Consider the following 11554-nt stretch of genomic DNA (forward strand, 5'->3'; position numbering starts at 1 on the left):
GGGGAGCGGTGGCTGTGTTCGTGGTGCAAAGGGGAAATCGAAAAAGGATCAGCGGCAGCCTGTAGGGGGTGAGGGGGTGAGGGGGTGAGGGGTGGAGGAGGGTGGAGAGGTGATGGGGGAGACAGATGAGTTGCCACAGGTCACTGCTACAGGGAGTTGTTCAGATTCTGATCTGTCAATATCTGGCATTTAGGACAAGATCACGGTCATCAGCGTCTCAGCGTTGTCCTCTGCTGCGGTGATGATGAAATAATGACTACCTGACTTCAGACACATTCACAATATCTGTCTGGGATCAATTGCTCCTGTCTGACACCGAGGAGTTCATGTTTAAAGGAACAGTTGGAGGTTTCTCCGAGGCGTGAGGCTGAGTCAGTGCTGTTTGATCAATGTGTGAGTGAACGGCTAAATGACAATAGTGCAGAGCACAGCTGTCCACGTGTTTGCTGAAGATGAGCAAAGTGTTTTATAAACACAGCTCATTCAGCAGTAAAGGCTGAGTTCAGATGTCCTGAAGTTTGGACCGCAGCAGAAAAGATTTCTGAGAACAGCCAGGTCAGACAAACAGAACACATTGAGTCAGTTACAGTACCAACGTAGGACGATGTCCTCACCTGCAGTGATGTGTCCCTCTACCTGCATTTTCACCTTTTCACTCCACTGCTCAAATTTCTTGTTTAAAAGTTTAGACGTCCACCGTGTCAGCGACAGACCAACGGTTTATTTGAACCACAATTTTTTAAATATGTAAAATCATAGATTTTCTCAATGGAATTTGGTGAAAATAAACATTTCAGTCCAAATAGAAGTGAAAGTAAAAAACAAACAAACAGACGATGTAAATAAATTTGTTGACAGAAATGTACTTTAATACAGATGTCCACCACTTCTGAACATATCTCTTATGACACGTCCTAATACCCAGTTGTAGTGGTGGAATAAATTAATTAGGAATTCCGCTGCAACGCCCCCTGCAGCAGGAGAATGAAGATTTTTTTTTTTTTAAAGCCACAGACCTTGATCTGGTCCACAGTCGTAAAGACTCCATCAGTAACAAGCTGCCAAAGGAAGAGACACAGCTCTGCCCTGAACACGCTCGCTCAGGGCCTCAGCTGACACGTGCTGGGAAACACACACATCTCAGTGTGCCAACAAACAACGCATCTAGAGGCCGACGTGCACGCCCAAGACAAACAGTGCACGGCACACACACCATATCACTGTACACCCAGGATGAAAGGCCCTGCAAAAGAGCTGGGAGTCTAATTAGGTTTTAATTGATTTTGGAGTGGGCCTCTCTCTCTCTCTCTCTCTCTCTCTCTCGCTCTCGCTCTTTCTGCCACCTGCCTATCTGTCAGATTCTTCTTCTTCTTCTTCTTCTTCTTCCTCATTTTCGGTCTCACTTTGTTCCTGTCATGGATTATTGTCAGTGAGTGAGTGGCCCTCAGATGTGATTATTGACCTGTACGCTCAGACACTCCCTGGGCTCTGATGAATACATGCATGAGAACCGACTGCCTCTCTAACATGCGCGAAAACACACACACACACACACACACTGTGTCCAGCACATTCCAGGACATTTTATAGATCACCCGTCAGTTACTTGAAAATATCAGGTCACATTTTTGACCAGCTTATTGGCATTTGGAAAATAAACGTCCTGGTTACGAGAGGTTTCATTCTTGTCCAGTTATGTGTGCTAGCTCGGAGCTAAAGGCCACATTTTACAGCATCTTTTTTTTTTTACTGGGTCAAAGACAGAGGTCGAGCTTTAAAGAGGAGGTGCAGCAACAAAGACGTGGCACCGACGGCTTCGGTTCTTACGCATTTTTAAACCAAATGTTTAGTTTTGCAGGTTAAGATGCATTCAGACGTAGCATGTTAGCTTAACTGTCGTACAGTGGTGGTGTCAGACAGTAAATGTCTGACACCTTCCCAGGCAGTTCTCTGTCCGTCTACAGCTGCTCTGAGTGTGTGTACTTGATCAGTGGTGTGTTAGGGAACTCCTATAGAACACACACACACACACACACACCTACACCCACAGAGAATAGCTCCAGAGTGAGGGGTAACGGAAACTAAAACCCCTTAAGGGCCAGTGACTCTTCACCAGTCCAGACTTGTCCTCCTCTTCCTCTCCTCTGGTCCAGCCCTCTGCATCACCACCACCACAACTAATTGCCTTTCACACCTCCCCTGTCTGCCCTGAACGTGTTCCCTGCAGGCTTCACAGAGGAACATGACGGCATCGTTCTCACATTATACACAACATATGTTTACATTTTTTAATCACTCAACTATTATTGGCCTTCGGGGCTCCACCAGTGGTCACTCCTGCTGCTGTAAGCACCAGTCAGTTACCTCATCTCACTCTGGGCTCTGTAAACTAGAGGGTGGGGACTCCTGGGAGGGCACAGACCCAATGCAGAAGTATGTAGATTCTGTAGATTAAAGAGAAGTATAGTAAGATATCTGCGTTGTCTTTGTCTCCGCTACAAGTCAACATGCAGTTTTTTTTAAATAGATTGCTTTCTCAGATTCTTCTCTGGTTGATGAAAATGAACCAGAGATCAATAAAAGTCACATTAATGAAACACTGTCTGCATTAATCTGTGGTGAAATCAGTTCAGGCGTCATTATCTCCACCACCCGTCTCTGAGAAATTTGTCATTTCCTACAGATTAATTTTACTGCTGACATAAAGGATTCATTGAGTAAATGGAAGATACACAGATTAACACATCACTGGCTGCGGGGTGAATCGCCGTCATCTGATTTATTCTGTTTGTGTGGATAAAAGAACAGCAGCTGTTCTTGAACGACCAAGAATCCAAACTTGGCCACGCTCAGACACAACCGCTGCTGCATCCAGATCCTGATCCCCAACCAACGTCTATGCCTCTCTCAGTGCTGCAGAAATGAAGATATGGGTGTGTGGTATCCCCCCACACACACACGCACACACACACTCCATCCCACTCCTCCCGCCCTGGAAGAGGGGACTCTAATAAACCATAAGTGCCTCTGAAATATTAACTAGATGCTGTGAGCAAAATCCCTGCAGATCTGCAGAGGCTGCCAGCTTCAATCGAGCCCAAAAAACAAATGGCACTCCTACTCTCCCTCATCTCCTCATGCTTCACCTCCCTCTGCGCTCCTGTCCATCACAGACTCATACTTACAGATGACTGGGGCCAAACCGCTGACCACACCACTGTCTGGGCTGGGCCCAGCCCCGTCGTTTCCAGAGAGGCATCGATCTGAAACATCAGACCATAACTGCCGTCTGAGCTCAGACTCTGACCCTCAGACCAGTGTTATCAATACGTAGCAGAGATGGACGTTTTGCTCTGCTGTGCTGCAGTTTAATCATTGTGCTTGAAGGAATAACCGTGAAAACCAGCGACGAACCAGTTTGTAACCAATTATTTAAAGGCTATCAAATTCTAACGTCACACAGATTCTGTGATGTCTAAAAAATGGATTTGCTACATCTTTGTTCAGTACTGACAGTCAGCACTTTTGACTGAAGACTGCATTCTTACTTTTCTATACCAAAGTCCATAGAGAAAACTGGTGTTTTTGGCAAAGACATCAGAAGAGAGGATATTTAAATTTCTGATCTATGCCCAAGAAAATCAACAAACAAACAAACCATCAAAATGTAAATGAAATTCTTTGGAATTGCAAAACTTTAAGTTCATTTTAAAAATAGCAGGAAGATGATGATGAACAAAAATAAACAATCAGTTCCAGGCGTTTTCTTTATATTTCCCTTCGCACAAGCACTTCCCGGCTAAAAGAAAAATTTACATCCTCATATAAAAAGTCAAGAACACAAGTTCTTTTTAGAACACACGATGCTCCTGCTGTTCTGAAGACACAGCATTTGGTGCATTCATGCAAAGTTGCAGAAAATTTGTCAGGACAGAATATAAAAAAAGAAACACATTAGAAGATGCTAATGCAGGCAGTAGCAGGTGAACGACTTCCTTCTGCTGGAACGTAAAATAAAAAGAAATCTGTGGCACATATATTTATATTGACATATATGTTTTATGTATATGTTGATTGTTAGCTTCTCTTTTTTATTTTTGTAAATGCACCTTTGATCTCTAAAAAACCAACATTATTCACAGGGCAGTGAAGTTTGCTGTGTCTGTTTATGCGACTGCAGCTGCAGCAGCATGTGTCTAATAATGTAAGGGCAATGACACACAGGGCTAATTCTGGACCAGCCAGGTGGATGCTCTCTCTCTCTCTCTCCCTCTCTCTCTCTCTACCTCAAACACACATCCGTACACTTGCTGACCTGACAGCTAACCATGTGCAGTCCAGGGTCAGGTGGTGAGTCACAGGTCGAAATAAGCTGCTAGCATAAGCATGTGGAGGTGAAAGACCAAAGTGTCTCCATATTCATTTACTCACTAACTTCTCCTCCTCGCCCACGTAGGAGCTGCAAATATCCTCACCTTTCCTCACCCCCTGCCTTCCCCGCTTTATTTTTTCATGAGGTCTGTCAGTCTATTTTTATGTGTCTTGTTATTACACTCAGCTGTCAGTTTCCTGTGTCTAACTGACAAGCCAGCGCACTAAGATCAAAATCTGATATTTTTAAAATTTTTGGACAGCAAACTTCAGAAGTAGAGTTATGGAAGTTAAATTCAGTTGAGTGAGAGCCGCGTCAGAGATGAATTGACTTCAGCTGCAAATTTGTGTCCCTAAATGCTACTCTTGGACGCCGTGTCTCAGCCTGTCCTGAGGCTCAACTCCGAGTGGAAATAAATCCACACCTGTCTCTTTTTTTATTAGCTTAGCTCATTGCATAACTTCATTACCATCCATCTATGTTTGTCACTGTGTGGCAATTTCACTTTAGGCCTGGCGAGAACTTGGACAATATTTTGTGGTCTGAGACCCAAGACGACCTAAAGTGGACTCCTGGTACAGTTGAGGCCAGAGTTCTCTGCCCATTGACAAAATTGTTAGTGTGTGTAAATGCCAACATTTACACACGTTATTCCCAGATTAACACGTTCTCCGTATTGAAACCAATATGAGTGTAAAGCTGGTGTTTTAATGCGACCAACGTGAAGGAACTATGAAAGAGAAAAGTTTGTGTGAGAACACTGTGTGCGTGACATCACTTTAACACAGTGAACTGGAAGTAACCATTGTGTTCATCGTCGATTCTCAGGTACGACTACATCGAGATCCGGGACGGGACTTCAGAAACTGCTGACGTTCTGGGTCGACACTGCAGCAACATCGCTCCTGCGCCCATCATCTCCTCTGGCCCCTCCCTTCAGATCAGATTTGTGTCTGACTACGCCCACCAGGGGGCAGGATTCTCGCTTCGCTATGAAATCTTCAAAACCGGTAAGATACTTTGATGGCAGGTTTTTGGATGACTGTTTGCTAATATTTGGTGGATTTGCATATTGGTTACTTGAGGTTGTAATCAGACGAAATTACAGACAACAGTTTTGTCTTCATATGGTGGCAGTAATGAGGTCAAATGTTATAATACAGTATGTGCCTGTGCTGTTTTAAACAGTTTCCAGAAGCGTCCATAGACCAAAAACTTCTGACGTTCTGCATGTATTTAGATTGGACCATGTGAGCAGAATTTACAGACGGAAATGACTCTGTTAGTAAAGAAAAGTGCATTAACATTAACAAAGAATGTTCTACGATGTGATAAAGCATTGATAAGACAAGCCTTTCGTCCGATAGCTGAATTACCAGAGAAGATAAAGTATGGAGAGCTAATGTTCTTAGATCCCAGACAAACGTTCATTCTTCACCTAATCCCTCAAAAGTTAATAAGGTTTCTGTGTGATTTTGCCGCCGCTTTGTTGTGCATTAATGACCCGGAGCTGGTGCTCACTCACCCCGACGCTCTCACAGCCTTTTACTTCAGCAGAGGCAGCCGAGCATGTAAACAAAACTTAAACAGTCAAGTCTACTAAACAACTTTAAGCCGCCTAGAAGCATGTGAGGAATGTTTGATGTTTAACTGTAGCAGGATCCGCTTCCTCTGGAGGGATGAGGAGAAAGAGAGGCAGGGGGAGGAGGTTGGAGTGGGAGGTGGTGGTTGATGGTGGTGTTAATGGTGTTGATGGTGGTGGTGGTGGTGGTTCAACACAGAGAGCTCTCAGCCAACCTGGTGTGAGACTAAAGGTTAAAGGTTTATCTGTGGAGGCGGAGGCTGAGGGAGATTGTGTGGTGAAATGGAATTTTCTCAAGGTCACCGAAGTGCTCGAGGTGAGGTCTGCTGTGCAGTGTCCGTGTGTGTGTGTGTGCATGTTTCTCTGAAAATGTGTGTGTGAATGTGTGTGTGCACTCTTTGGTATGAAATGGTGTCGTGGCCTCGAGGCACCTCCAAGATTTCTGCTCGAGCGAGGTCTTAGCTGACTGTCTTCATGGGCGTCTTGAGAGTCAGTCAGTCAATATAAAGGGGATTGTTGAGGCTTCTTTGAAATGTGATTAAAAGAGCTATTAACAGATTGTTGGCAGTCACTGTGCTCCATCACCTAAAGTTTTCATTCCTAACAAGCTCAAAAGATTATTACAAGTACATCGCAACATTTCAACTACCTAAAAAACATTGTGTATGCCTAACTTCACGTATTTACATTATATATACAATATATATAATTATAAAAAAGATATAAAACCATGTTCCTTATAAAACTGTGTACAGACTCTGCCTTGAGTTGTTAAACCCAGGAGCAGAAACAGAACTGTTCCTCTGACTGAGAGAAGTCACGTCTTACCTTCAAACCCTCGGTGGTTTTGCATTAAATGAATACGTCCCAGATGTTGAGCACCGTTGCCAAGCCCATCTCTTCCAGCGTTCTGCTACTGCAGACTGCATGTGTGTCGTTAATGTAGTCTGCACACACACACACACACACACACACACACAAACTTCTACAGAGGTAAGGAGTAAAGACATGGTTTTATTAAAGCTGCTCTTAAATTCATGTGTTTATAGGAGATTGTGTCAGTGTGTGAGGACAAGTAGGTGTGTGTGTGTGTGTGTGTGTGTGTGTGTGTATGTGTGTGTGAGACATACATGTTCAGGATGAGAGGGTGCGTGTGTGTGTTTGTGACAAAGAGCGAAGCGGAGACAAACAGATTGTGTCAAACTGATTGGGGTGACAGGGCGACAGGAGGAGAGGACTGTGAGCAGGACTCCTGATTGAGGCCATGTGTTAATGACTGTTTCCAGCGCCTGCGTGCTCCTTCATCGCTGCTGTTTGTCTAAGCGTGGCAGGGCCAGGGCCACGGGTTTCCACTAAACACCGCTTTCAACTTGTGACGGGAACTCAGAGATCCCAGCTGAGATGAGTTTATTCACCAGAGGGGCGAGTTAATTGCACTGACATTTACTTTTACCATTAACGGGTTTCAGCTGCATTTCTATTCCATTTTTCATATCTGATTAGAATTCAGACTTGGGAAGACGAGAGTAGAACCAACACCGGTGTCAAAACAGTGACGGTAATCTGAGATTACGGTAAAGAAGAAGAAATCTGCAACACAGTGTGTGTGTTAGTGTGTGTGTGTGTGTGTGTGTGTGTGTGTTTATGGGTGCGTATGTGTTTGTAAAGGGTGCGTCCAAGCAGAGATAGAAATCCTGGCACACAGCTGGGAGGTGTGTGTTTGTGTGTGTGAGTGTGTGTGTGTGTGTGTGTTGTTTCCTTCCCATCTTAAACAGAGCAGAGATTGTGGAACAGCATAACCTTTGCCTCTCTTCCTCCGAAGTTTGTCTCCAAATCTGTCTGTCTCTCTGTCTCACTCACTGTTTTTGTGAATAGAAAATAAAGGGACTGGGGAGGTGGGAGACAAAGAAAAAAAATGAATAAATGAGGAGGAACATCTTGATCTGCCAGCTAATGACACTACAGCGTGTTGTTGTTGTGTTCATTCAACCGTATTGCATAAGCAGTGAGTGTAACAACTCACTGGGAGCTCACTGTGTGTGTGTGTGTGTGTGTGTGTGTGTGTGTGTTGATGGGAGGTGGGGGGAGTGGCATAGTGCAATGAAGGCCTATTACAGTAAGTCCAGAAATAAGAAGTGGACCTTTCACTCTGCGTCCACACTGATGCTGGTCCACTTCCTGAGAGGAGCAGCCTGAGGGTTGTTCCCAAAACAACATCCGTCCAGCATGCCACCAAAACAATAAACATGTTTACGTATAGCTGTGCCCTCTGAGGGCTGTTGGCGTCGAACCAGCCTACACCGTCAACTTTAACATAGACGCCTGAAGAGGAAATAACAAAATTATTATTTCAGCTGTTTTTTCTATATTGCCAACCAAAAGTCTGTCAGAACAGAACGGTCACTTCAGACTGTTGTAACACAGGCTTTCATGGTCAACTGCAGCATGAGTTGAATACTGTATGAACGATCAAAGGGTTTTCAAGGGTTTTTTATCTACCTACAGACAGCACGGCTGCCATGTAACCTCCCAAGTCTGGAATTGAACCCACATCCTCCAGATACTTACCTACAGAGCTACAGACCTGTCCTGAAGCAGGAGCCGTTAAAACAAAACATTGATTTTGTCTTGTAAATTCACTATGAAGAAGAATAGTTTCTGGTTTGTCCCTTTACCACAGTTGGTTTCTTGGTGACGTGACTTTTAGTTTTTATACTGTCTGTTTCTGACTCCACCCCACCTGGGATTTGGGGCTCAAGTGCCATCAAACCTGGTGGCAGGTGGGAGAACCTGTCGTCTCTCTCTCCTGCCACCAACATCTGTTCAACACTACGTAGGCTGTACAGCCCCCCCTCTAAAACCGGCGGATGGGTCCCGCAGCGGCCGCGGCAGCGGCAGCAGCAGCAGCAGCAGCAGCAGCTTTGGGGCTGTTTGTTCTGCAGCTGGAACCCAGGCTTCAATGAGCATTAAAAAAAGCTGGTTTCACTGCTAATGACACTGTGTGTGTCACAGGCTAGTTGTGGGAGACGGTCGTTGTTGACCACATGTCTTAACCCCATATAATTGGGCTTCAAAACACATGAACTATTCCTTTAATCTGGGTGTACGGTCAGAGTGGCACCTCTTCATGCAGCCTTGTTGATGTGGCCTACTTTATTTCTACTCATGCGCGCTTAACCCTTTATTTAGTCATACTCACCCGTCTGCACCGTCTGTCTGGCCCTTCACTCACTCCCAGTCACGTGCTGCTGCTGCTGCTGCTGCTGCTGCCACTGTTACCACAGCTACAGGGGGAAGATTTGCCCCATGTTTTCCCCTCAGTTTCCCCCAAAGTTGGCCACTAATGGAGCAGGAAGCCAGGACGTGTGACCAATCCTGAGTTGAGGCGAGGGGAACCGGAGGGCGTGTGGTGTTTCTTCTGGCTGCCACTGCCGCCGGGCTGCATTTTCAGGGTCACTGTTAGGCCAAGGAGCCTAAAGCTAGACCTCAGCCCGCACCCCACCCCCCTCCTGTGCCTATGTGGCTGTCAGAACACTAGTCCTCTGTGTTTTCTGATGTTATCATTGTGGATGTAGGCTGACCTTGGCTGTCACTGTACGGCTGACTGCCATGTGGCGTTTGATCCTAGGGTCATTTTAGCTGTCTTAACATAAGAACTACACACAAGTCATTAAGAGGAGAAAGTGAATTTAGGTCACGGTGAACAAAACAAAGACGAAGGGGCTGCGAACTGACAAGATGTAAAAATATCTATACTTAATATTCAAAAAAAGTGAATGGCAAAATTTCACACCAAACCTTTAATGGACCAAATAGAGAGCAGTTCTTGTTAATATGAAGGTTTAAATACCAGAGATAACATTTTAGCTCCAGGTAATACACACATTCAAACTACTGGTTCTCTATTCATTTGAAAAAGTTCGGGTCTTCACTAGAATAGACACTGTGATTGACAGATTGATGTGTCGACAGTACCTACTGTAGAAGTAGGGCGTTTTACATTTAAACAATGGCACTTCCATAACAGGCTCCTTGTAGTGCTTCTGTGCTGCAACTACAGCCTGCACTTGGTCCAGGTTTTATATAGGATCTAGGGCATAGGTGTCAAACTCAAGGCCCAAACCCTAACCCACTTTTTGTGGCCCCCGGGAGCTTGAAAAACATTTAATAAAGTCCATGCAGCAGAGTTTATCAACCTATGAAATTAAAAGTTTTTTTTTTATTACACAGCAATGAACAATATTTGTAGCTTGAATAATTAATAATCAATTGCAGATACATGTATTAGTCTGTTATGGAGGCGCTACATCAATACCAGACTCTATTCTGTTTGTATCATGTTTGTAGCATCAAAATATTGCCAGATTATCGTCAAATAAAGAAAGTAAATGGACTTTTTTTTTTGAATGAAGTAAATTAGAATTTTTTTCATTTTTTCACTGCTGTGTCTCACTGCGGGCTGGTACCAAAGGACCTATGGACTGGTACTGGTCCGCGAACCGGGGGTTGGGGACCCCTGATCTATACAGTTTTCCATTTAAAACCGGCCCTTCAACAGGAACTGTATTGCTGCTGTGGCCCCTGGTGAAAATGAGTTTGACACCCCAGATCTAGGGTCTAGGGTCTAGGGTCTAGGGTCTCTGCAAGCTGAGTTACAAATGCCCTTTTAATTAGAAATTCGATCGATGTCTCTGAATTTTTGTTGCAGAAAAAAAAGACAGATGTAACATTTGGTGTTCATTAAACTGTTGGCTCCACATAAAAAAAACCACTCTTTTCCACAACACATCACAGTGGCATCAGCACCACACGTGACTCACAAGGAGGATTTCTGTCTATATAAAGATGATGAGATCTGTGTCTGCGGCTCTATAAAAGTGTCAGACCGTGGCACGCCAAGAATGTTGTTTTCTTTTCCTTGGGTTTCCTTGTTGTTCATGTTGTTGTTAATGTTCCAGTGACGGCACCTTCATCATGGACACACCTCCTCCTCCTCCTCCAGCTCCTCCTGTTCTACGTTCATGCATGCCTGCGTTCACACTGTGCGCCTCAGGAGAGATTTTTTTCTTCCTGAATCCTTGAAGTTGAGCCAGAGCAGCGATGCAGGTGTAGGTAGTGGAGGTCCTTTTTGATGTGAAGCAGACGTTCAGAGGTGCACGGGTGCAGGAAGAGGATTGAGGGGAGCTAAAAGGATGGGCCAACTCTAGTTCTGTGTGCTGCTGTGGAGAAGAGGAGGAGGAGGAGAGAAGGGGGTCGCCCTGACACAACATGAAGCCAATGCTGCTTCATCAGGCATTCATGTGCAAGAATCTCCCCAGCAACTTACCCTCGCTTCAACCACGTCACAATTAAACCCACACACACACACACACACACCCCACACACACACTAACATCGGCTGTTTTTTTCCTCTTCAGTCAAATGGCAGCACATGATGTGATGTAGACACCGACTGTCGTCGGCGACATGGGATAGTCATGTGACGCAGGGCCGTGGTGCAGGTCTGGGTGAAGGCTTGTTTTCAACATGTTCATAGAGTGTGAACTGATTAACGCTAATGAGAAGAGAAAACACTCTTGCATAAGTTAAACAGAGAGAGT

The 11554-nt window shown here is 44.8% G+C and overlaps 1 protein-coding gene across 1 annotated transcript in view; it reads left to right on the forward strand.

The window, feature by feature from the left end:
• nrp2a (neuropilin 2a) overlaps positions 1 to 11554 on the forward strand; it is a 73675-nt gene that overhangs the window by 18314 nt on the left and 43807 nt on the right. The window contains exons 3-4 of the mRNA XM_008325475.3: positions 2209 to 2227; positions 5201 to 5382. Of these exons, the coding sequence (XP_008323697.1) occupies positions 2209 to 2227; positions 5201 to 5382 (201 nt within the window). The remainder of the gene's footprint in view (positions 1 to 2208; positions 2228 to 5200; positions 5383 to 11554) is intronic.

Source organism: Cynoglossus semilaevis, chromosome 14, assembly GCF_000523025.1.
Source record: "Cynoglossus semilaevis isolate Cse_v1.0 chromosome 14, Cse_v1.0, whole genome shotgun sequence".
Taxonomy (NCBI): Eukaryota; Metazoa; Chordata; class Actinopteri; order Pleuronectiformes; family Cynoglossidae; genus Cynoglossus; species Cynoglossus semilaevis.